General features: G+C 45.3%; 1 protein-coding gene across 7 annotated transcripts in view; it reads right to left on the reverse strand.

Annotated features, from left to right (window-relative positions):
• LOC137379700 (ataxin-7-like protein 1) overlaps positions 1-11,859 on the reverse strand; it is a 269,395-nt gene extending 257,536 nt beyond the window's left edge. For 5 of the 7 annotated variants that reach the window (XM_068050925.1, XM_068050924.1, XM_068050923.1 and 2 more), the window contains exons 1-2: positions 11,694-11,859; positions 11,193-11,261 (exon numbers count right to left, since the gene is read on the reverse strand). In XM_068050925.1, coding sequence (XP_067907026.1) covers positions 11,193-11,261; positions 11,694-11,859 — 235 coding nt within the window. The remainder of the gene's footprint in view (positions 1-11,192; positions 11,262-11,693) is intronic. The other 2 variants (XM_068050926.1, XM_068050928.1) reach the window with 2 other exon arrangements.
• Between the last annotated feature and the right edge of the window lie 12,971 nt (positions 11,860-24,830).

The raw sequence follows: 24,830 nt of genomic DNA on the forward strand, positions 1-24,830 counted from the left end.
AATTCCCACAACCACAAAGCTTCAAATAGGAGAGGCAGACAAATAGATATATTTATCTGCAGTAAACCTCTAAAATAAGTGAAGCACCATTATGTTTTATTGCAGAATTTATAGTTTCTATGGACTGAATAAAATGTTAATCAACAGCTGCATTTTCCCTGTATCGAGTACGTTGATTATTTTAAGCAGTTCATGGTCAACCTTAAAAGGATCATCTAATTTTCCTGATTATATTACACGGATCGGCAAATATCTCATTAACCAATTAAACTGTACAAGTTTGTAAGGTATCATCATGGCTGCCAGTATTATCAGATACTAAATTGTACTTTCAGGAGCAACTGTAAGCAAATGACAGCAAATAGTCACTTCACATATTGTACTGATTATTTCTGTCAACACTTTACATTTTTACAGGTTAAATAAATCACTACTTCACTGCAGTTAATCACATGCCGTAAAACTAATTAAACTACATCTGTGATTTCCTGAACAATGAGATATGCTCAGTGGGATATTTAGTGGCCAGGGAGTAATGCTCATGATTTACATGACCTTAGGTCACCACAGACACAAGCATCATTTTTACGATTAGTAATCCACATGAATGTGTCATTCACATAAAAATTTGGCTTAGGAATGATGTAATGGGAAATACTGCCAATTTATCACATCAGCAAGCACATCAATTACACATTCTTCAATTCCTGAGTAATTCAATAATACTTGAGATGCATGGGATTATATGACATAACCAGCCAATGAGAAGCTCAGTAAATGAATGGCAGCTGCATGCGAGTATATTTCCTTCTTTGAATCGCAGACATTTGGGAGGCTGACAATCCAGTGCAGTACTAAGTGAGCACAGCACTTTCAGAGCTGCCAGCTTTTGGAAGAGACGGTAAACCCCTGCCCTCACTGGTAGAAGATCCCATGGCACTATTTCGAAGCAAAGCAGGAGCATTCTCCCTGGTGTCCTGGTCAATATTTATCCCTCGATCAATATCATTAAAGCTGATTATCTAGCATTCACAGGAAATCAAAAGTAGTTAGTTAAATATATTAAAGGGGCTCCCTCAATGGTTCCAAGAATTTCATCAGCGAGCCTTAGTCTTTCCTCAATGAACTGACTCCAGCCAAGCAATGGTACTCGTGGCTAACAAAGGGAAAATTTTGCTCCTGTTCGCTATATACTGGAAGTTCTGCTATATACTGGAAATCAGCGTTCTGCTTGATTGTGATGCCATGATCCTGTCAACCACCTCTGCCAAGTTCATGAATTCTGCTGTCACTCAGTTTCCAGACTGACTCTTGAATAATGGCTACCTGAGCGAGGTACCTGCCAAACTGCACCCCATTTGAATCAGTGCCTTCAGGAAGGGAGGGGGAGAAATTCAGCCAAGAAAAATACATGAAAAATTAATCTAAGATGCAGAACACAAATTTATTCTTCTATATATAGGCTTGCCCTGTGAGCGGTTGGAGGGAGCAATTGTTCACACAGGATTCCTGAATTTTGGAGATGAGTGTGAGAGAGGGTTGGTACATGCAGATGAGATCAGGGGAAAAAACAAGCGAGTTCACATGGGTCTGATGGCTTTTTCTAGTCCTGGATAGACAGCATAACCTTCAAGAGAATCCTCCTATTTGTCCACTGATGATTGTTTTTTTATTATCACGTAAATAACATGAAATACATTGCTCTGTGTATCTCTCATATTGATGTACATGAGAAAAGACCAGGAAAAGATTAAAACCACATTTACATAATCCAAAACAGAACAGCCAATGTTAAAATTAAGTCCAGCACTCAAGTTATTACAACCCATATTTAATGAATACTGCCAATGGTAAATATTTAACTTTACCTGGTATCACTGCAACCAACAACAAACAAGTTGCATTGCATTTTTCAACGATCCATATATATTCACGTTCATGCAGTATGCTAAAAATGTTTAGTTTATTTATTTTTATTCTACTGGAGTATGTCTCAACCACATAACATAGCTGAAAAGAGAACATCCCAAAGATTGGTGAAAGCTACTTTCAGCAATCTTGCAGCAAGAATACAAGATGTTGAACAGAAGACTTGAATTAATGCTTAACTTGCCTGCAAATGAAACTTGCAGATCAAGGGTGAATATTTGGCTCAGAATTTAACCTGATTTTATCATATTGTCTATACTGCTCTTCAGCACATGATATTTATGCTTTAATGAATATGCAGAAGTACCTATGCTGTCTGGTCACATTCTGGAAACGTGAAATAGCCGAAAAACCAGACAACAAAAAAAGAATGTAATTGAAGTAACAATTTTTAAGGTGACCACAAGAAGTAAAAGTCACTTAAGTTTTACACTTTGTCAAAATTAGCAAAGATTCAAATATTATCAAATTTGTCAGATTAAAGAAAACTAAAGCGACTCCAACTTTCAGTCTATCTCAATTCCCAAGACAGTAGTGGCATTGGTGGTGGGAGGGAAAAATTAATTGCTCTGGTCCCTATGTTTAGCAAAGTCATAGGCATACTCTTTCTCAATAAATTAATGATATTGCTGCATCCTGTGAATAAAACAATCCTTCCCTCAGTGCACAGTCAATTAACTCCCTCTCTGTTGAGGTTCATTATTAAACCGTCAAATTACTGGCATTTCAATGCTGCATTTTTATTTCAGTTTTAAAAATTATGTTCCAAATCTTATTCTAAACTTGCGCCCAGTATTGAATTATCTATCAAAAGTACAAGTTTCTCCTTGTTGTCTGAAATGAGTTCACTTTCCTTCCCATGTGAATGTGTATAGCACTTCTCAGACAATACCCACTACATTTAAAGGCTGCACTTAAAGTAAAAATATGGGGATAACAAATGTTGCACAATTGTTCGTTTCTGGCCAGCTTTTTCCAAATATCTCCCATTTTGTTCCTTTACATAGAATATGCAGCAAAAATGCAGGCCTTTCGGCCCAACAGGTTTATACCAGAGTCGAGCTAAAATGTTCATTCTGTTTCTCTCTCCACAGATGCTGCCATACCTGCTCTAGCATTTTCTATTTTTATTTCAGATTTCTAGCATCTGCAGTACTTTGCTTTTATATTAGGCTGATACCTTGTTTATGCTCCATGAGTCTCTTCCCACTCTAATTCATCTAACCCTATCAGCATAACCATCTATTCATTTTCCCCTTGTGTTTATCTAGCTTCCCTTAAAGCATCTCATTAATTGCCTGAGCTGCTCCTTGTGGTACAGAGTTCCACATTGTTACTACTTTGGGTAAAGAAGTTTCTCCTGAATTTCTTATCGGATTTATTGGTGACGGTCATATTTTTGATCTTCATGTAGAAGCATCTTCTCTATGTCTACCCTATCAAACCATTTCACAACCTTGCCGTTTCAATGACCTGCTCCACTCATCATCCAACTGTACCCACTCTTATCATGCCACTCTACATTCTTCAACTTCAGATCACATACCCTCAAAGCTTACAATCTCCATTTCTCTCAGTGCAGTGGCTGAATCAATCCATCTTGCTCTCCTCCATGTCCAACGATAAGTCTATCATTCTTGCTTTTCCCTGCTGCAACCTTTCTTGTCCCTCTTTCTCTATTCCATCACTACTACTATAGTCCTGTGTTTTTCTCTTGCTCCTCGAAAGTTCCAAATATGCCACTTTGAATGCTCTTCCCCTTCTCTGTATGCTTGCTGTAATATATCAGCCAGATTTTGCGGTTAGCGGTGAACGAACAGCACTTGCAGTTCATTGTGCTTACAGCTGCCCATAGGCCCTTTGTGGGTTTTTACGCAGCAAGTTATGGTCATTAGGGGAATGAAACGGCGTGCACCCTCTAAAGGGGATCTGCAACCTTTGTGAACAGACCAAGCAACAGCGTGTGTCCTCAACCGATCAGATTAAAGAATCCTCAATGAGATATGCAGAGTTTAAACCAGGAAGTATGAATTAGAATACTTAGTTCAACGTAACATCGTGTACAGCAAACAAAATAGAGAGAGAGAAAGATGGATTAAGAGGGAGATAAGAGACAAAGAAAATATTTTTTAAAAGTTTTATTTTAATTTTTATATCTCTAACAATAATTAAGTTCTAAAGGCATCAGACTCCACATTTGTAAAAGTAATCTTTCATTGCCAGAGAAGTTGGTAGAAATTAAGACATATCAAAATGCACTTACACTCAAATGGACAAACCCTAATTTTTTCTGGTATGCATAATGGGGAAGTACTGTAACTTCACACCCTTCGTACACTTGAATGCAAAGTCAGGACGGAACAGAGCAAATCAGACAGCAATTTCCTGATCTCCGCATTTAACTGAGTACATGCAGACATGCTGTCCAATTGACTTCTTAATATCGGTGAGCACTGATAGCTTCACCGTTAGACCTACTGCAAAATTTAGGCCACCATCATCAACTCGAACTTATTCTTTCCACAGGCTTCTAAACTGTGGAATGTCTGACTGTCTTTTCCCTCTCTTCCACATAAAATTTTCAGGCTTTAAAAATTCATGTTTGACATCATCTAACTACTACAATTAGATCTACCTCATGATCTTTTCCGATATTTTGAATCTTGGTGGCATTATGTGCTAGGAAAGTCGATCCTTGCCTAGTTTCTCAATTTTAAATAATATACAACTATTATCACACTGCATTTTATTTCTGTTAGTGCCTTGTACCATAAGCAGATTGGCAAAACTCCCTTATAAGAACAGGTCCCTCCCTTGGCTGTTCACAGCAATTTACAATTCACTGTAGGTCACTAAGCCAATAATATCAGCCTTCCTTACCAGCTTTGCTCATGACACAATGGGTTCTCTCTTTAAATTTCCTTTCACCAATCCAACTAATACTAAACAACCTCCTTGCATAGCACATTGCAAGCAATGTTTTTGAGCCTTTGTCAGAGCCCACCTTTCAGCACCATATAATGTGCCAACTGTTGTTAAAACTGTCTGAAATTCAAATTCGACTTTTTTCTCTATTAGTCTAATGATCCACTAAATTTTACTAACATAAGAGAAATTATGTTCCCATTACTCTTGAGTAATAAACATGGATTGAGGCAATTAAAATCTGAATAATTTATTGTACAAGCAACAAGAAAGACATTTTGAAAGAACTATCTGTAAAGTTAATAACTGGCCTCCATAATGCTCTAGACAGTCTTCAAATGTTATCTACTATCAGAAAAGTTAAACACCACAATTGTCAATTGTTACAAAAAGAAAGTCAATCTACCAATAAAGGATATGTCACAGACAGTTGTGAATTATTGTTTAGATTTGACAAGAAAGATCATCTAGCTAAATTGACTAACTGCAAAGCTGGAAATTATGTTCAATTTTACTAGTGGGGTATAAAATTTTAGTTCACTTCACCATTAACTGGAAACTTAACTGAACCAGCCACAGAAATACTGTGGCTACAAGAGCAGATCAGAGGCTGGGAATTCTGCTGCAAGTAACTCACCTCCCGACTCCCCAAAGCCTTTCCACCATCTACAAGGCACAAGTCAAGAGTTTGATGGAATACTCTACACTTGCCTGGACGGGTGCTGCTCCAACAATTTTCAAGCAGCTCAACAGCATCCAGTACAAAGCAGCCCGACTGATTGTTTCAAGTTGTGGATGGGGTACCAATTACACCCTCCACCTATGGTGCACCATAGCTGTAGTGTGTACCGTTTGCAAGATGCACTGCAACAACTCACCAGGGTTTTTTCAATAACACCTTCTAAATGCAGGACCTCTACCACCTAGAAAGACAAGGGCAGCAGGCACATGAGAACACCACCTGCAAGTTCCCCTCCAAATTACATACCATCCTGACTTGGAAATATATCGCCATTCATTCAACTTCACTGGGTGAAACCCTGGAACTCCCTACCTACCAGCACTGTGGGTGTACACACACCACTCGGACTCCAGCAGTTCAAGAAAGCAGCCCACCACCACCTTCTTGAGGACAATTAAGAATGGGCAATACACTTTTTAACTGATGGGGACCTTTTTATTTAAGTGATTAATTCAAACTAGCCTATTGTGTCTGTGCAGTCTCTTTGTTAGAGCAAACCAAAACTATCCCACTGGCTCAACTTCTCCCATGTTTTTCGTCTGCTTCAAATTTTTATCCAATTTTCCCTTGTAGTATGCAAGTCTTTGTCTCCACCAATCCCTGTGGAAAAGCATTCCAAGCTCCAACACCGATTAAAATAATGATTTTAACCAATGTTCCCACCAAGCTACGCAACCATGCAGCAGGCTAGAAGGTACTGCGCACTGAAAAATCCGGCTGCACACAACAAAATTTTAGAATGAACATTGATCCCAATCTCTCTCCTTGCTCTCTTCGTGATGATTTTAAATTGATGATTGCTAGTCACCGACTTCCAACCCTAGTTACTCCATCTAAAACTGCTCGTAATTTTAAAAACCTCTATTAAATCTGCTAAGCCTTCTCTGCTCCAGTGAAAATAGTCCCCTTATAACTACAGTTACCTATCAAGTATCATATTGATGAATCTGCTCAAAATGCTCTATGGCTTTAACATCCTCCTATAATTGGGTACCCAAAACTGCACATAGTATTCGAACTGTGGCCTAACCCAAGGGTCAGCAACCTTTTTTACCTGAAAAGCCTTTTATTAAAAAAAAATGTCAAAAATAAAAGTTATTGGGAGCCACAAAATAAAATTTTACCATTTCTGAACCAAATATTTGGCAAATTGCCAAATGTCTCTGGTAAGAATGCATAATTTGCATATATAATAAAATACATGCATTGAATTTATGCATCAATAGAAAAAATAAATTAAAACAGACCTAACTCTGAATTATCACTTTTTTGCCTTTTTTACTATACTTTATAACTTATAATTAAAGTTATCTTTAAAACAAACTATAACTTAAGATGCATAGAATTAAGACAACTTTTTCATCTATTGATTCTAATGATAAAAATTGCTTCTCATAGCACATTCAGAATAATTTATCTTCTCAGCTGTATTAGAAACAATAATGGTCACAACCATAAAACCTGCTCCTTGAACCAAAAACATTATCTACAGCCACGGTGTAGCTATACCATAGGAGAGTCAGTGTCAGCTTGGATAAAAATAATTGGCTTAAGAAAAGAAAATACTGAGTCGTGGCAAATGGTTGGTTTTCAGACTGGAGGATGCTAAACAATGATGTTCCCCAAGGTTCAGTATTAGGACCTCTGCTCTTTTTGAGATATATAAATGACTTGGATATCGGAATAGAGTAAAATTTCAAAATGATACAAAACTTGGAGGTGTGGCAGTGAGGACGATACAAATCAACTGCAACAGGACATAAATAGGTGAGTAGAATGAACAGACAAGTGGCAGATGGAATCTCATTCAGAGATGTGTGAGGTTTTGCATTTTGCCAGAGGGATAGAGAGAGGCAACATAGACTTAATGGCAGGGTCAGGGGGACCCTGGGGTGGCAGAACTTATTGACAGTAGTTAACAAAGCATATGGGATATTGTGCTTCATAAACAGAAGTATTGAGTACAAAAGCAGGGAAGTTATGATGAACCTTTATAAAGCTCTAGTTAAGCCACAAATAGAGTATTGTGTCCAGTTCTGGTCACCACACTTCAGGAAGGATGTGAGGGTCCTTGAGAGGGTGCAGAGGAGATTTACCAGAATTGTTTCAGGGATGAGGGTTTTTAGCTACAAGGTTAAATTGGAGAAGCTGGGGTTGTTCTCCTTGGAGTAAAGGAGATTGAGGGGAGATTTGATGGAGGTGTACAAGATTATGGCACCTTTAGATAAGGTAGACAAAGAAAAGCTGTTCACATTGGCTGATGGCACAAGGACTAGGGGACACAGATTTAAGATTTTTGAATATGAGGAAGAACTTTTTTTTTTTAAGCAGTGCATGGTAATGACCTGGAACACTCTGCCTACAAGGGTGGCAGCAGCAAAGACGATGAAGGATTGCAAAAGGAAATTAGATGGCCACTTGAGGGATGCAAACTCACAGGGCTACAGAGTTAGAGCAGGAGAATGGGACTGACTGGATTGCTCTACAGAGATCCAGTAAGGACTCGATGGGCCAAATGGCTGCCTTCAGTGCTGTAATGATTCTATGACACTTAAACAGGTTTATTTAGAGCACGATGTTTTTTGTTAAAATAATCATTTGAAACCATTCAGTGCGGCATAATGATTAGCCTTTTATCCCCACAATAAAAACACGTTCTTACTTTTCTTGACTTAATTTTTTTCCCGGCTTTTTTTCACGTTAACTCAATCCAACTGGAAAAGGTTGGGAGCCACAAATAAGAGCTGCATGTGGCTCTGGTGCTGCAGGTTGCAGACCCCTGGCCTAACCAAATGTTTTGTATAAATTCATCATTACTTCTTTACTCTTGTTATCATTCATAAAATAGCTGTAGTTAACACATTCATGAATATAAGCAACCTATTTTCCTGCATTTTTAACTGTCAGATTTATCCTTCCTCCTCTCAAACTTCACCCAGAAAAATAATTTATTTTTCATCCGGGGAAAGTCTTCTTGTATAATTCAATACTACTGCAATCCCACAAACTACATTAACCAAGTCACCCTTTTAAGTTTCCTTGTCTGTCAAGGGCTACAGTACATCATGTATCAATGTAAATTGTGGACAGAAGACAAAGTTGCAACTCTGATATTTAACACTGTCTTCATAAATTTATTTAGCTGATTTGAATTTTGAAGTTGAATTTGAAATCTGTGAAATTTGGTCATCAATTTTTTGTTTTGTTTACCTGTACATGCATCCAGGGAATTACGTGATTGAACCCCTAGATCTTTATGTTTATTCACATATTTGCATATCTTTCCATTAATTGTATCCTCCCAGTCCTTGTGTTTTTTCTCACTTATCCACAATAAATTGCATGTACCATCTGTCTGTCTCCCTCTCTATAAAACCTATCTATGTCTTCCTAAGTCCTCTACATTGCATGCTAAAACGCCTGCTTCTGTGTCATCAACAAATTTCAAGACTGCTTTCTCTATACTCAAAGCCAAAGCAACTATTCATACCTAGATCAAAAGTGGACTGACCCCTGGGTACACCACTTCCCATCCTTCTTCAGTTACAGCCACATTTACCCTAATACTTTGTTTTTTTGGCCAGTAACCAACTTTCTATCCATGCTACCCGATTTCCTCTTATACCATATGCCTGCATTTTTCTAACAAGCCTCTTGCAAGACACCCATGGAGGGCCTCTGAAAGTGATTTTTTTTTTTTAAAACACGTGAGATTTATTTCCAGATTGCTTATCTTCCTATTTTTGCAGAAAATAAACCCATGCTATTACTTACCCTCTCCATAATGTTAACAGCATGCTAGGGGTAAAAACTGAGCCAATATGTTCATATATGCTTTCTCATAAAGTTAAGCCCCTTGCAAACTTCCAAAATCCTATTTGATTTGCTGGCTACACAGGTAATTGAAAACCTAACTTTAAAAAAAAAAATTCAGATTGTGGGCTTGAAGCTTTAAAAGAAACAACTCCACCCAGTCCAACTTCAATTTATTACATAGAAAGACATTCCCCAAAGTACAATTTGCAGAACTCCAGCAGGTACATCTGCTGGTCAAACGGCTCTCTCATCACAAGCAGTCACAGACAAAAATCATAAGGACATCAAGAACGAGAAAAACGAAACCAAGAGGCAAAAAAAATATATCAATTGGTTGGAGGGATTTAGTATAGTATGTGAATACAACTTATTAAAGACTTCTTTTAATTTTGTCAGGAGCAGAGGAAAATCGCTGCAAAATATAGAAGATCTCTAAAATTTGCAAATTCAATGCATTTTACTTTCTTTATGCTGGTTATTGAAGATAATGGCCAACTGAGAGAGGTTTGGTATTAAAACACCTCAAAGTGAAGGCTGACATGTGAAAATCACTTGCTCAGAACTATTTTTTCTAAAAGACTGTTATAGGAGTGTGAACATTGATTGTGCTACTCAAAAGACAATAAAAATGTCTGAAATGAGGAAACCAAAGAAAATAGTCCCCACATTTAAACTATTGTGCAATTCAACCACACTGCAGTTTGATACAGAAATAAAGTAATTTTATTGATAATAGAAATTAAGGTATTTGAACTCATGTGAAAGAATAAAACAGACAACGGTGTGAATGCCACAGTTATGAGAGGATACCCGTGACTGACTGTCACCAAAATACTAGCTCCAGGTTCACTAAACACACATTAAGTACAGGACTCAAGATTTTAAATTAGCATCAGTACCATGGTAAATCTGTATGACACTTCATTTTGTCATACCAACAAATGGTAAATGACACAATATTTAATAATATGACTATCACTGACACATCTTCATTAGCTTTTTTAAAAAAAATAATTATAACTTGAGTGGAAAATTTCAGCATTCAAACCTGAAAACCACATTGTCAGAGACCAGGTACAGCAGCACCTGCTGTATTTGAGCCTTTTTTAAATAGCCCAACATGGGACTATTTTTCTTTGTAAAGGGTTATTCTTAGCTAATCCTGGAACTCAGGCTGCCAGGTGTCAATGCCCCTTTAACTTATTCAGACAATTCATGTCAGCAGGACTGACAACTAGAACAAATCCCTGCCAATATGTTTTCAGTATTAGAAATTAAAATTAAATTTGGTCAAACATTCAGGATTTAAAAACCATTTCACACAATCACTGTAGTGAAACGTGGTATACAAAACTTCAGAATATCAAAATTCCCACACGTAAGAAAACCTGTGATGGAACAGGTTGAGCATCATTAAAAATGCATTCACATCAACAGAAAGACAATATAGCTTACAAAATGTAAGTAACTACCAGGCTTGACTGAGATCCTGAAGCTGCAGATAAGATCAAGTGAAAAATCAAACTGAACTTTGAATCACAAATGATTACGTGTTGTGTGCAATGGAAAGCATTTAATGCCTTTGTATAACGATACCCTGTGAGCAATATCAACACATACAACAAATGTAAACATTGTGCAATCATGTCAGAAGTCTATCATTCATTCATTACAATACCTGTCAGAGATTTGCAGCAAGTGAACATATGGAAGCTATATTGCACTTTGTATTTCCAGGGTAATGTTGTGTTGTTGCCTTGAGCATCACTGCCATCCTTACCTTCTTTATTAAGCCTCATCACCTCTCTATTCTTTCCACCCTCTTTTCCAGTGTCTTCTGATTCTGTATCTGCACATAAGTAAATGGGTGAAAAAAGAGAAATAGAGGAGAAATAAAGCCAACATGGTAGTGATGTTCAATCAGTGGCACATCGTTAGCTAAAGAATCAGTTTTATTGCCAGTGTTTATCTGTCTACCTGGGCCACATGGGGGTAACACTTCCTCCATCGTTTTACAATAACACAGTCAGTGTGTGTGACCCTCCTGACAATGAGAGGCCCTGACAACGGCAGCGGGGCAGTCAGTCAGGCCGGGCCCGGGACCCCACAGCCCCTCTGAGGAAGCGGAGAGGGGGAGCCCGGGCCGGCTCTGAGCCTCTCACCGGCCGGCTCTCACACACCGGGGTCTGGGCCGAGCCGGACCGGGGGACACCGGGACCACCCGCAGCCCAAAGCCCTTCACAAAGACACCGCGGGAGGGAGAAAGAAGGAGGCCGCTTACTGTCCGGACATTGTACTCTGGCAGCATCGATCCAGCAGGACCAGGGCTTGCCCAGGAAGGCCTCGGGACTGGGCACTTTGCGCTCCAGTGTCGCCATTGCTCTGCCTTCTTGTTGCTTTGCTTCCCTTCGCCACCGGCTGACGTCAGCTTCGGCTCCTTCCGCCATCTTCAGCCGAGTGGGAGGGAGAGAAAGAGGAGAGATAGAGAGAGTGATGGAGAGAGGGGGATAGAGAGAGTGATGGGGAGAGGGGGATAGAGAGAGTGATGGAGAGAGGGGGATTGAGAGAGTGATGGGGAGAGGGGGATAGAGAGAGTGATGGGGAGAGGGGGATAGAGAGAGTGATGGGGAGAGGGGGATTGAGAGAGTGATGGAGAGCGGGGGATAGAGAGAGTGATGGAGAGCGGGGGATAGAGAGAGTGATGGAGAGCGGGGGATAGAGAGAGTGATGGGGAGAGGGGGATTGAGAGAGTGATGGGGAGAGGGGGATAGAGAGAGTGATGGGGAGAGGGGGATTGAGAGAGTGATGGAGAGCGGGGGATAGAGAGAGTGATGGAGAGCGGGGGATAGAGAGAGTGATGGAGAGCGGGGGATAGAGAGAGTGATGGGGAGAGGGGGATTGAGAGAGTGATGGGGAGAGGGGGATAGAGAGAGTGATGGAGAGCGGGGGATAGAGAGAGTGATGGAGAGCGGGGGATAGAGAGAGTGATGGGGAGAGGGGGATTGAGAGAGTGATGGGGAGAGGGGGATAGAGAGAGTGATGGAGAGAGGGGGATTGAGAGAGTGATGGGGAGAGGGGGATAGAGAGAGTGATGGGGAGAGGGGGATTGAGAGAGTGATGGAGAGCGGGGGATAGAGAGAGTGATGGAGAGCGGGGGATAGAGAGAGTGATGGAGAGCGGGGGATAGAGAGAGTGATGGGGAGAGGGGGATTGAGAGAGTGATGGAGAGCGGGGGATAGAGAGAGTGATGGAGGGCGGGGGATAGAGAGAGTGATGGAGAGCGGGGGATAGAGAGAGTGATGGAGAGCGGGGGATAGAGAGAGTGATGGAGAGCGGGGGATAGAGAGAGTGATGGAGAGCGGGGGATAGAGAGAGTGATGGAGAGCGGGGGATAGAGAGAGTGATGGGGAGAGGGGGATAGAGAGAGTGATGGAGAGAGGGGGATTGAGAGAGTGATGGAGAGAGGGGGATTGAGAGAGTGATGGAGAGCGGGGGATAGAGAGAGTGATGGAGAGCGGGGGATAGAGAGAGTGATGGAGAGCGGGGGATAGAGAGAGTGATGGAGAGCGGGGGATAGAGAGAGTGATGGAGAGCGGGGGATAGAGAGAGTGATGGGGAGAGGGGGATAGAGAGAGTGATGGAGAGAGGGGGATTGAGAGAGTGATGGAGAGAGGGGGATTGAGAGAGTGATGGAGAGCGGGGGATAGAGAGAGTGATGGAGAGCGGGGGATAGAGAGAGTGATGGAGAGCGGGGGATAGAGAGAGTGATGGAGAGCGGGGGATAGAGAGAGTGATGGGGAGAGGGGGATAGAGAGAGTGATGGGGAGAGGGGGATAGAGAGAGTGATGGAGAGAGGGGGATTGAGAGAGTGATGGAGAGAGGGGGATTGAGAGAGTGATGGAGAGCGGGGGATAGAGAGAGTGATGGAGAGCGGGGGATAGAGAGAGTGATGGGGAGAGGGGGATAGAGAGAGTGATGGGGAGAGGGGGATAGAGAGAGTGATGGGGAGAGGGGGATAGAGAGAGTGATGGGGAGAGGGGGATAGAGAGAGTGATGGGGAGAGGGGGATAGAGAGAGTGATGGGGAGAGGGGGATAGAGAGAGTGATGGGGAGAGGGGGATAGAGAGAGTGATGGAGAGAGGGGGATTGAGAGAGTGATGGAGAGAGGGGGATTGAGAGAGTGATGGGGAGAGGGGGATAGAGAGAGTGATGGAGAGCGGGGGATAGAGTGAGTGATGGAGAGCGGGGGATAGAGAGAGTGATGGGGAGAGGGGGATAGAGAGAGTGATGGAGAGCGGGGGATAGAGAGAGTGATGGGGAGAGGGGGATAGAGAGAGTGATGGGGAGAGGGGGATAGAGAGAGTGATGGGGAGAGGGGGATAGAGAGAGTGATGGGGAGAGGGGGATAGAGTGAGTAATGGAGAGAGGGGGATAGAGAGAGTGATGGGGAGAGGGGGATAGAGAGAGTGATGGGGATAGAGTGAGTAATGGAGGGAGGGGGATAGAGAGAGTGATGGGGAGAGGGGGATAGAGAGAGTGATGGGGATAGAGTGAGTAATGGAGAGCAGGGGATAGAGAGAGTGATGGGGATAGAGTGAGTAATGGAGAGAGGGGGATTGAGAGAGTGATGGAGAGCGGGGGATAGAGAGAGTGATGGGGAGAGGGGGATAGAGAGAGTGATGGGGAGAGGGGGATAGAGAGAGTGATGGGGAGAGGGGGATAGAGAGAGTGATGGGGAGAGGGGGATAGAGTGAGTAATGGAGAGAGGGGGATAGAGAGAGTGATGGGGAGAGGGGGATAGAGAGAGTGATGGGGATAGAGTGAGTAATGGAGAGAGGGGGATTGAGAGAGTGATGGAGAGCAGGGGATAGAGAGAGTGATGGGGATAGAGTGAGTAATGGAGAGAGGGGGATTGAGAGAGTGATGGAGAGCGGGGGATAGAGAGAGTGATGGGGAGAGGGGGATAGAGAGAGTGATGGGGAGAGGGGGATAGAGAGAGTGATGGGGAGAGGGGGATAGAGAGAGTGATGGGGAGAGGGGGATAGAGTGAGTAATGGAGAGAGGGGGATTGAGAGAGTGATGGAGAGCGGGGGATAGAGAGAGTGATGGAGAGAGGGGGATAGAGAGAGTGATGGAGAGAGGGGGATAGAGAGAGTGATGGAGAGAGGGGGATAGAGAGAGTGATGGAGAGAGGGGGATAGAGAGAGGGGGATAGAGAGAGGGGGATAGAGAGAGGGGGATAGAGAGAGGGGGATAGAGAGAGTGATGGGGAGAGGGGGATAGAGAGAGTGATGGGGAGAGGGGGATAGAGAGAGTGATGGGGAGAGGGGGATAGAGAGAGTGATGGAGAGAGGGGAATAGAGAGAGTGATGGAGAGAGGGGAATAGAGAGAGTGATGGAGAGAGAGTGATGGAGAGAGAGTGATGGAGAGAGGGTGATAGAGAGAGGGTGATAGAGAGAGGGGGATAGAGAGAGGGGGATAGAGAGAGGGGGATAGAGAGAGTGATGGGGGATAGAGAGACGGGGATAGTGAGTGATAGAGAGAGTGATGGGGGATAGTGAATGATGGAGAGAGGGGGATAGAGAGACTGATGGGGCTAGAGAGAGGGGGATAGTGAGTGATGGAGAGAGGGGGATAGAGAGTGATGGAGGGTGGTAGTGATGGGGGATAGAGAAAGGGGGATAGTGTGATGGAGAGAGGGGGATAGAGAGAGTGATGGAGGGTAATAGAGAGAGGGGATAGAGAGAGTGATGGAGGGAGGAGGATAGAGAGTGATGGAGAGAGGGGATAGAGAAAGTGATGGGTGATAGAGAGAGGGGGATAGAGTGAGTGATGGAGAGAGTGATGGGGATAGAGAGAGGGGGATAGTGAGCGATGGAGAGAGGGGGATAGAGTGATGGAGAGAGGGGGATAGAGAGCGAGCGATGGAGAGGGGGGTAGAGAGCGAGCGATGGAGAGAGGGGGATAGAGAGTGTGATGGGGATAGAGAGTGATGGAGAGAGGGGGATAGAGCGAGTGATGGAGAGAGGGGATAGAGAGAGAGAGATGAGAGAGATAGAGCTAGGGGGAAAGAGAGTGGGGGATAGAGAGAGACTGATGGAGAGAGAGTTGGAGAGAGTGATGGAGAGAGAGGGGTATGGAGAAAGATGAAGAGAGAGATGGAGGGAGGGGGATAGAAAGAGTGACGGAGAGTGAGATGGAGAGAGGGGATAGAGAGGGAGCGAGTGATGGAGAGTGGGGAATAGAGAGAGTGATGGAGAGAGAGAGATAGAGGGGGATAGAGAGTGATGGAGAGAGGGGGAGACAATGATGGAGAGAGGAGGATAGAGAGATGGAGAGAGGAGGATAGAGTAATGGAGAGAGGGGGGATAGAGAGAGAGTGATGGAGAGAGGGGGCTAGAGAGTGACGGAGAGAGATAGAGAGAGTGGGAAAGAGTGGGTGAGGGGGGATAGAGAGATTGAGGGATAGAGAGAGGGAGTGATGGAGAGAGAGTGATAGAGAGAGAAGGAAGGAGGGAGAGATGGAGAGAGGGGGATAGAGAGAGAGGGGGAGAGTGTGATGAAGAGAGGGAGATATAGAATGATGGAGAGAGAGATGGAGAGAGGGGGGATAGAGTGATAGAGAGAGGGATAGCGAGAGAGAGAGGGTAGAGAGGGAGGGAGAGAGAGAGAGGGTAGAGAGGGAGGGGGACAGAGAGAGGGTAGAGAGGGAGGGGGACAGAGAGAGGGTAGAGAGGGAGGGGGACAGAGAGAGGGTAGAGAGGGAGGGGGACAGAGAGAGAGGGTAGAGACGGAGGGGAGCAGAGAGAGGAGAGATAGAGAGAGGCATAGAGAGGTAGAGGGAGGGAGACAGAGAGAGGAGAGATAGATAGAGGGAGAGGGACAGAGAGCGAGGAGAGATAGGGAGCGGGACAGAGAGAGGAGAGATAGAGAGAGGCATAGAGAGATGGAAGGAGGAGGACAGAGAGAGAGGGATAGAGATATGGGGACAAAGACAGGAGAGATAGAGTGAGGGAGAGAAAGAGGCGGAGGGGATAGAGAGAGGGTGAGGATAGAGACGAGAGATAAAGGCAGGGAGCGGGGAGAGGAGAGATATGGAGAGAGAGAAGGGCAGGGCGTCAGAAAGAGAGGAGATAGGAGGGAGGGGGACAGAGAGAGGAGAGATAGAGGGAAGGGATGGAGAGTGAGGAGAGATAGAGAGAGAAGGAAGGACAGGGCGTCAGAAAGAGAGGAGAGATAGGGAGGGAGGGGGAGGGGGAGGGGGACAGAGAGAGAGGAGAGATGGGGAGAGAGATAGAAGAAAGGGGACAGATAGAAGAGATAGAGAGAGGGATAGAGCAAGAGGGGAAGGGTGACAGAGAAAGGGGGTAGGGTGGGAGAGAGGGGGATAGAACGTGAGAGATAGTGGGAGGGGGGCCGAGAGAGCGGAGATAGAGAGAGGGATAGAGTGAAAGAGGGATGGGAATAGAAGGAGAGGAGAGGGGACAGAAAGAGAGGAGCGATAGGGGGGACAGAGAAAGAAAGAGGGAGGGGACAGCGGGAGAGGAGAGATAGAGAGTGTGGGGGGGACAGTAAGAGGGATAGAGAGAGAGAGAGGGGAACAGAGAGAGAGAGATACTGGGAAGGGGACAGAGAGAGAGGAGAGAAAGAGATGGGGGTGGGGGGGGGCGGGGTGGGACCGAGAGTGAGGTAGAGGAAGGGGGACAGCAAGAGGAGAGATAGAGGGAGGGGGATAGAGTGAGAGATGGGGGGGGCAACAGAGAGAGAGAGAGATAGAGTGAGTGTGACAGAGAGCGAGATAGAGGGAGGGGGACAGAGAGAGAGAGAGAGAGGGTTAGAGAGGAGGGAAGGGATATAGTGAGGGGGCTAGAGGGAGGGGCACAGAGAGAGAGTAGAGACAGATAGCGAGAGAGAGGGTAGGAGATCAGAAAGAGAGGAGAGATAGAGAGAGAGGGAGGGAGGGGGCCAGGGAGAAGAGAGATAGAGAGGGAGGGAGGAAGGGCGACAGAGAGAGAGCAGAGATAGAGGGACAGGGAGAGAGGTAGAGGGAGGGGGCAGACAGAGGAGAGATAAGAAGGGGGACAGTGGAGGGGAAAGAGAGAGGAGACATAGAGAAAGGGATAGAGGGAGGGGAGGCTGACCGAGGGAGAGGAGATATAGAGAGAAGAATAGGGAGATAGAGGGAGGGGGCAGAGAGATAGAGAGGGGGAAAGAGAGATCGAGGGAAGGAGACATAGAGGGATAGAGAGATAGAGAGAGGATACATAGAGGGGTGGGGGACAGAGAGAGGAGAGAGAAGGAGGGGATAGAGAGCGGGGAGAGATCAAGAGTGGGATGGAGAGATAAAGGGATATAGATATATTGGGAAGGGGGACAGAGAGAGGAGATGTAGAGAGGGGGATAGAGAGATAAAAGGAGGGAAAGACAGGAGAGGGAGGGGACAGAGAGAAGAGAGATGGAAAAAAGGAACGAGATAGAGGGATAGAGAGAGGGAAGGGTGTCAGACAGAGGAGAGATAGAGTGGGCGGGAGGGAGGGAGGGAGGGGGGCAGAGAAAGGAGGGATAGAGAGAGGGGCAGAGAGAGGAGAGATAAGGGGAGAGATATAAAGGGAGGGGGATGGAGAGAGAGGGAGGGGGACAGAGAGAGTGGAGAGATAGAGGGAGGGGGACAGATGGAGAGGAGAGATAGAGGGAGGGGGACAGATGGAGAGGAGAGATAGAGGAAGGGGGTCAGATGGAGAGGAGAGATAGAGGAAGGGGGTCAGAGAGAGAGGAGAGATAGAGGGGGAGGGTGGTCGAGAAGGGGAGGGTGATGGAGAGAGGGAGAGATAGAAGGACAGAGAAGAGAGATGGGGGGACAGAGAGATAGGGAGAGCGATAGAGAGGCATAGAGAGAAAGAAGGAGGGGGACAGAGCGAGATAGGGAGAGATAGAGGGAGAGAGGGCGAGGGCAACAGAGAGGAGAGGGGGCAGAAAGAGAAGATATAGAGAGAGGGGTAGGATGTCAGAAAGAGAGCAGAGATAGAGGGAGGGGGACAGAGAGAGGAGAGGTAGAAAGGGGGAGGGGGACAGAGAGAGAGGCAAGATAGAAAGCGGGATAAAGAAGGGGAGGGGGCAGAGAGAGAGAAGTGATAGGGAGGGGGACAGAGAGAGATAGGGAGAGAGATAGAGAGGCATAGAGTGATGGAGGAGGAGAGAGAGAGGGCGAGGGCAACAGAGAGAGGAGAGGGGGCAGAGAGTGTGGAGAGATAGAGGGAGGAGGACAGAGAGAGAGGAGAGATGGGGGAACAGAGGAGAGATAGAGAGAGATACAGAGGGATAGAGTTGGAGGGGACAGACAGGGGAAAGATAGAGGGAGGGGAAAGATAGAGGGAGGGGGAAGATAGAGGGAGGGGGACAGAAAGAGGAGACATATAGAGAGGGGGGATGGAGAGAGAGAGGAGAGATAGAGAGAGAAAAGGGTAGGGTGTCAGAAAGAGAGGAGAGAAGGAGGGTGGGCGAGAGAAAAGGATAAAGATAGAGGGAGGGAGACAGAGAGGGCGGGGAGGGAGACAGAGAGGGCGGGGAGGGAGACAGAGAGGGCGGGGAAGGTGACAGAGAGGGGTTGAGGACAGAGAGGTAGGAGATAGAGGGAGGGTACAGAGCGAGAGAGGAGAGATAGAGGGACACAGAGAGAGTGAGAGATAGTGGGAGGGGGACAGAGAGAGCAGAGATAGAGAGAGGGATAGAGCGATAGAGGGAGGGGGACAGAGGGTAAGCAGAGGGGGACAGAAAGAGAGGAGGATAGAGGAATATAGAGGGAGGTACCGGGAGGTAGGGAAGGGGAGACGTGGGGGGGGAGGTAGGGAGGGGGAGACGTGGGGGGGGGGGGGAGGTAGGGAGGGGGAGACGTGGGGGGGGGGGGAGGGAGGTAGGGAGGGGGAGACGTGGGGGGGGGGGGGAGGTAGGGAGGGGAAGGTAGGGAGAGAGGGGGGGAGGTAGGGAGGGGGAGAGAGAAGGGAAAGGTAGAGAACAATAGAGGGTGGGAGATAGATAGAGAGAGAAAGAGGGCGATAGACAAAGGGAGGGGATAGAAATAGAGAGAGGGTGAGAGAGATGGGGAGGGAGAGCGGGGTAGAGGGAGTGGAGAGAGAGGAGAGATGGAGGGAGGGAGCGTTAGAGAGAAAGAGGCGGGGAAAGATAGAGGGAGAGGGGAGGGGAGAGAGTGGGAGGGAGATGGAGGAAGGGAAAGAGAAATTGAGGGATAAAGGGAGAGATTGAAGGATGGAAGAGAGAGGGGGTAAGAGAGATAGAAAGGAGGAGAGGGAAAGAGAGAGGAGAGATTGAGAGGAGAATAGCGAAAGAGTGGAGATTGAGGAGGGGACAGAAAAAGGAGAGACTGAGGAGAGGGAAAGAGGGGTGAGAAGGAGAGGGAAAGAGGAGGGGAGGGAGAGAGAGGAGGAGAGGGAGATGGGTGTGAGAGAGAGATATAGAGAAGGGGGAGGGAGGGGAAGAGATATACCGAAGGGAGGGAGAGATAGAGGCACGGGCAAGATAGACAGTTAGAGGGGGAGGGGAGAGATAGAGGGAGAGGGATAGAGATGAAGAGAGAGAGGTGGGGAGAGGGAAGGAGAGATAGAGAGAGGCACTGCAGAAAGAGAAAGAGCAAGGCAGGGGAGAGATAGGGAGAAAGAGGAGAGCGAGCAAGGCATAGATAGATGACGAGAGAGGGGAGCCACAGAGAGAGGACAAGAGATAGAGGGAGAGATAGAGAGAGGCAGAGGAGAACTAGAGATAGAGGCAGGCGAGAGATGGAGAGAGAGAGAAAGAGACAGGGAATAGCTAGGGAGAGAGCACAAGAGAGAAATGGCGAGAAAGAGGCAGGGAAGAGATAGAGAGAGGGGGAGACAGAGAGAGGTAGCGGGGAAGAGAGATAAAGAGGGAAGGGAAAGGGACAGAGGGGGAGATAAAGAGATAGAAAGAGAGAGAGGAGCAGGTGAAGAGATAAAGGAAGGGAGAGGGAGATAGAGAGACAAGAGAGAGAGATGGAGAGGGATATAGATAGAGGGAAAGATAGAGATAATGAGGAATATAGAGATAGGTAAAGGAAGAGGGAGAGAGAGAGAGATTGCCGGAGAGACAGGGGGAGAGAAATACAGGGAGGGCTAGAGAGGGAGAGATAGAGAGAGGCAGGGGAGAGATAGACAGAAAGAGGGAGAGAGGGTGGCAGGGAGAAATAGAGATAGAGTAGGGAGAGAGCAGATGAGAAAGGTTGGGGATAGAGAGAGCAAGGGCGAGACTGAGAGATGGACAGAAAGAGGCAAGAGAGGGGGAGGAGAGATGAAGGATATAGAGGTAGAGAGAGAATGAGAGTAAAGGGAAGGATGGGGGGGGGAGAAAGAGGCAGGTGACAGGAGTAGATGTAGAGATAGAGGAAGGGAGATCGAGAGAGACAAGAGAGAGGTAGAGAGGGAGAGATTGGGAGCGAGAAAGAGGGGGAAGAGGCAGGGAACAGATACAAAGCTGGGGAGAGAGAAAGAGGGAGAGTGAGTGTAAGGGAGAAATAGATGAAGAGAAAGAGGCAGGGGAGAGACAGAGATAGGATGAGAGAGAAGGGGAGAGATAGAGAGGAAGAGCTAGAAACTGAGTAAAGATAGGCTCCAACATCATCCTTCCAAGACAAGCTTTCTGGAATTTAACAGGGGTTAAGGAATGAAGAAGCCTGAAAATAAAGATGGAGGCAATACGAGATGCAGCTGAGAGAGACTTAGTGGAAAGAAGCATAGATGGGAGAAGAGAGAGAGAGATAAAGATTGGAAAACAGAATAAAGACATAAAAGGAAATGGAAGGAAGATGTACAGGAAGAACAAATGTTGAGCAATCATTTGGAGAAAGTTAGAGAAGTTGTGAGAGAAGGGAACGCGAGAGTGTTGGGTTGTAAAGGCCCAAAGAGCCCAAATTGTTAAGTTAAAAGCATTTTCTGTTTTTTTATGGATATGCTAATAGCACTGCCAAAAAAAACTGATCTGATCAGAAAATAATACTTATGCACAATTCTATACGTATAATCACAAGTCCAATGAGTTTCAGCCTTGTGATGTAATTTTAAAGAGCCCCTCAAACATTAAAAAGTAAAAAGGCTTGCATTTAGATAGCACCTTCATGATCTTAAACAGCATTGCTATGGCACAAAGATGAAAAATAAATCAGACGGCATATTTCTGTCATGTAAACAGGACGACAATATGGCCACCCATATATTAGGCTGTAATATATAACTTGCGTTACTTTTTTCACTTTTGAGTTTAGGTTGCTATCTGAATCTGCAGATATTCTATAGCCTCTCGATGAATACATACTATTCCCCTTCAATTTACCATCTTAAACATTATGATAATACTGCAGCTTCAATACCACAAATAATACTTCTCTTCAAGGACTGCATTATGAATTTTATGTTTATTAATATTCCAAGTCGTCATAATTGCAGCATTTGGTCAAGCAGCATTATGAAACAATATTGATAAACTGAAGTGATAGCACTGAAATGTAATGTAAAATAGCACTTAAATATTAGCAATAAAAGTTAAGGCAAAACCCAGTAAAAGTGCTCAGGTAAGAAATGTAAATGACTTGAGATTCACTTCGGTGGCCCATAGCAACATTTGCTTTCTGCCCTTCGACTCTGGGTGTAATTGAAAGAAATCCAGGTATGAATACCAGTCAGAATACAGTTTTTTTCAATTATCTTTGGCTGTAAAAATAAATACATTCATTACAGATGGCACGAGGAATTTATTTTAACAGGATGACTTTCTTAGCTCCTACATATATCAGAAATAATTTAACTTTTAGGTGTTTGCATTTCATAACAGTGTATATTACAGATAAGTATACCCATCTTGTCACTTGGATTTTGTTTTTATTTAGTTCAAGAAACAACTTATCCGTTATGGTTATTATTCATTATGCTTCTGCCTTGGTCCTCATTTTTCACATTTGTGGTTCACTGGCTTCTTCTGGGATTTTATCTTTTATCTGTATTCAATTATCATTCAATCCACTCTCTTTATTTTCATTATTTGTTTTCTTTTTCTTTTACACATCTTTAGTTTTCTTGGTTTGTACCAGGGTTTTCTTTTCCTTTCATCCAGTTTCTACTTTTTATCTATTTCTGTTACTTGTGCTTGCTTTTCTATTTTCTGTTTTGTCTCTATTTCTGTGATCCACAATTGTTTTCTGACACCTCGCCTTTAACTCCCCAGATCTTTTTATGCATCCCTTTATTTTTTGTGTCAGTTTGTGCATTTTTTTTTTGTTTTCTATTTAAGGGTCCGATGAGGATAGAAAGATTACCAAACCTGCACATGGCACAAGATATCAAAGTGAATCCTGCATCAGAAAACATATAGTTGGAAAGGTTTCCAAAGGTAGAATGGATTCAAATCCTATCACACTCATTAGGATTCACAATAATACTTTCTCTTCAATTTCACAAACCCAACGTCATACAACTTGACTGAAATGGTGATCTGGCGCTGCAGAAAAGTTCAACATTGTAAATAAGGGCAATTTCTACAGCACTGTGAACCACAAAGTAACATTAGAAGTGAATTATTGCTGTCCACTTGCAAATCTAGATAAAAGTTAAACAGCATGAATTTTGAAGCACCATGCAGGTCTAGTTTCCTTGTCTGGTAATGGTGAAACTTGCCAGGTATGTCAGGAAGAGTCCACCTCAGTGAATCCACCAATGTTTATTCAGCATGGGGTACTGACACAGCCCTAGCACCTCACAGTAGAAGACAGGTACAAGTCATATCTGTTGCCCCCAATCAGGTTTTATGTTGCCTCAAATAAACATCTCTTTTTAATCTGGCCTGCTGATGATGCTAATGTGACAAGCAAAGCTTTGCATTTGAAGTTGTGCATTGCATTGCTTGTTTATGCCGTAATTCATTATGAGTGGTTGAGTGGCAGTTGAATGTTTTATTTCTGTGTATCTGAGACAACAAAGAACAGTAGGGAAAGAGTTAGCTTAAAGGAATAAAACTCCACAAAGAACTGTACCACTACTTGAATAAGCTGGGAGGTCTGTGTAACACATCCTGAATTTACACATGCTCCATTAGAAATAACTGTTTGTAAAAATAAATGCATTTTACACCAGAGTTGTCCAACATACGACCCGTGGGCCATGATCAGGCCCGCCAAAGGTTTCCATGGATGTATATCAGAGATGAGAAATTTTTCATTGTCGTCTTCTTTCAGACTAGCTTTTTTTTTAAAATATCCCGCTTTCAGTTTCACAGCTGACAGGTGCTGACATCGGGAACAGCAGTTTCCCGACTTCGGACAGATTTGGGGTTTTCCGTCAGGTTCCAACTTTTTTTTCAAAACTCACTGGAAAACCCCGAATCTGTCCGAAGTCAGGAAACTGCTGTTCCCGATATCAGCACCTGTCAGCTGTGAAAATGACAACACGATATTTTTAAAAACTGACCAACCACTAAGCTACTGTGCTGAGTTCCCACTGTCTGCAACAGTCAGAGAGTGCGCTGGGGGAGGAGAGAGAGAGAGGAGGAGAGGGGGAGAGAGAGAGGAGGGGTGAGATAGAGAGGAGGATAGAGATAGAGACAGTGGGGGAGGGGAGAGAGAGGACGAAGAGGGGAAAGAGAGAGAGGGGGGGGAGAGATGTGAGAGAGGGTGGAGAGAGAGAAGGGGAGAGACAGGGGAAAGAGCAAAGGGGAAGAGGGGAAAAAGAGAAGGGGGAGGGGAAAGAGAGAAGGGGAGGGGAAAGAGAGAAGGGGAGGGGAAAGAGAGAAGGGGGAGGGAAAAGAGAGAAGGGGAGGGGAGAGAGAGGGGTGGGGGGGAGAGAGAGGGGTGGGGGGGAGAGAGAGGGGTGGGGGGGGGGAGAGAGAGGGGTGGGGGGGAGAGACATGAGGAGAGAGGGGTGGGGGGGAGAGACATGGGGAGAGAGAGGGCGAAGGGGCCAGAGAGAAGGGGAGAGAGGGGAAAGAGGGAGAGGGGGTGAAGGGGGCAGAGAGAGAGAGGGGATGAGGGGGGCAGAGAGGGGGAGAGACAGAGGGCGAGAGAAAGAAGAGGGGGGGAGAGGGGAGAGAGAGGTAAGGGAGAGGGGGGTGAGAGGGGGAAAGGGAGAGAGGGGGAGAGAAAGAGTGGGGAGAGAGAGACAGAGAGGGGGTGAGAGGGATAGAGGGGGAGAGAGGGGGTGATGGGAGGCAGAGTGATGGGGAGAGAGGGGGTGATGGGAGGGGGAGAGAGAGACACACACAGAGAGGAGGGGCAGAGAAAGGGAGGGGAATGAAACAGAGTGGGGGTAGTGGGAGGGGGAGGAGAGACATAGAGGGGAGAGACGGAGAGGGGGCAGAAAGAGAGGGGGTGACAGAGAGGGAGAGGGGGCAGATGGAGACATTGGG

The sequence above is a fragment of the Heterodontus francisci genome, chromosome 18 (genome assembly GCF_036365525.1).
Source record: "Heterodontus francisci isolate sHetFra1 chromosome 18, sHetFra1.hap1, whole genome shotgun sequence".
NCBI classification, from domain to species: Eukaryota; Metazoa; Chordata; class Chondrichthyes; order Heterodontiformes; family Heterodontidae; genus Heterodontus; species Heterodontus francisci.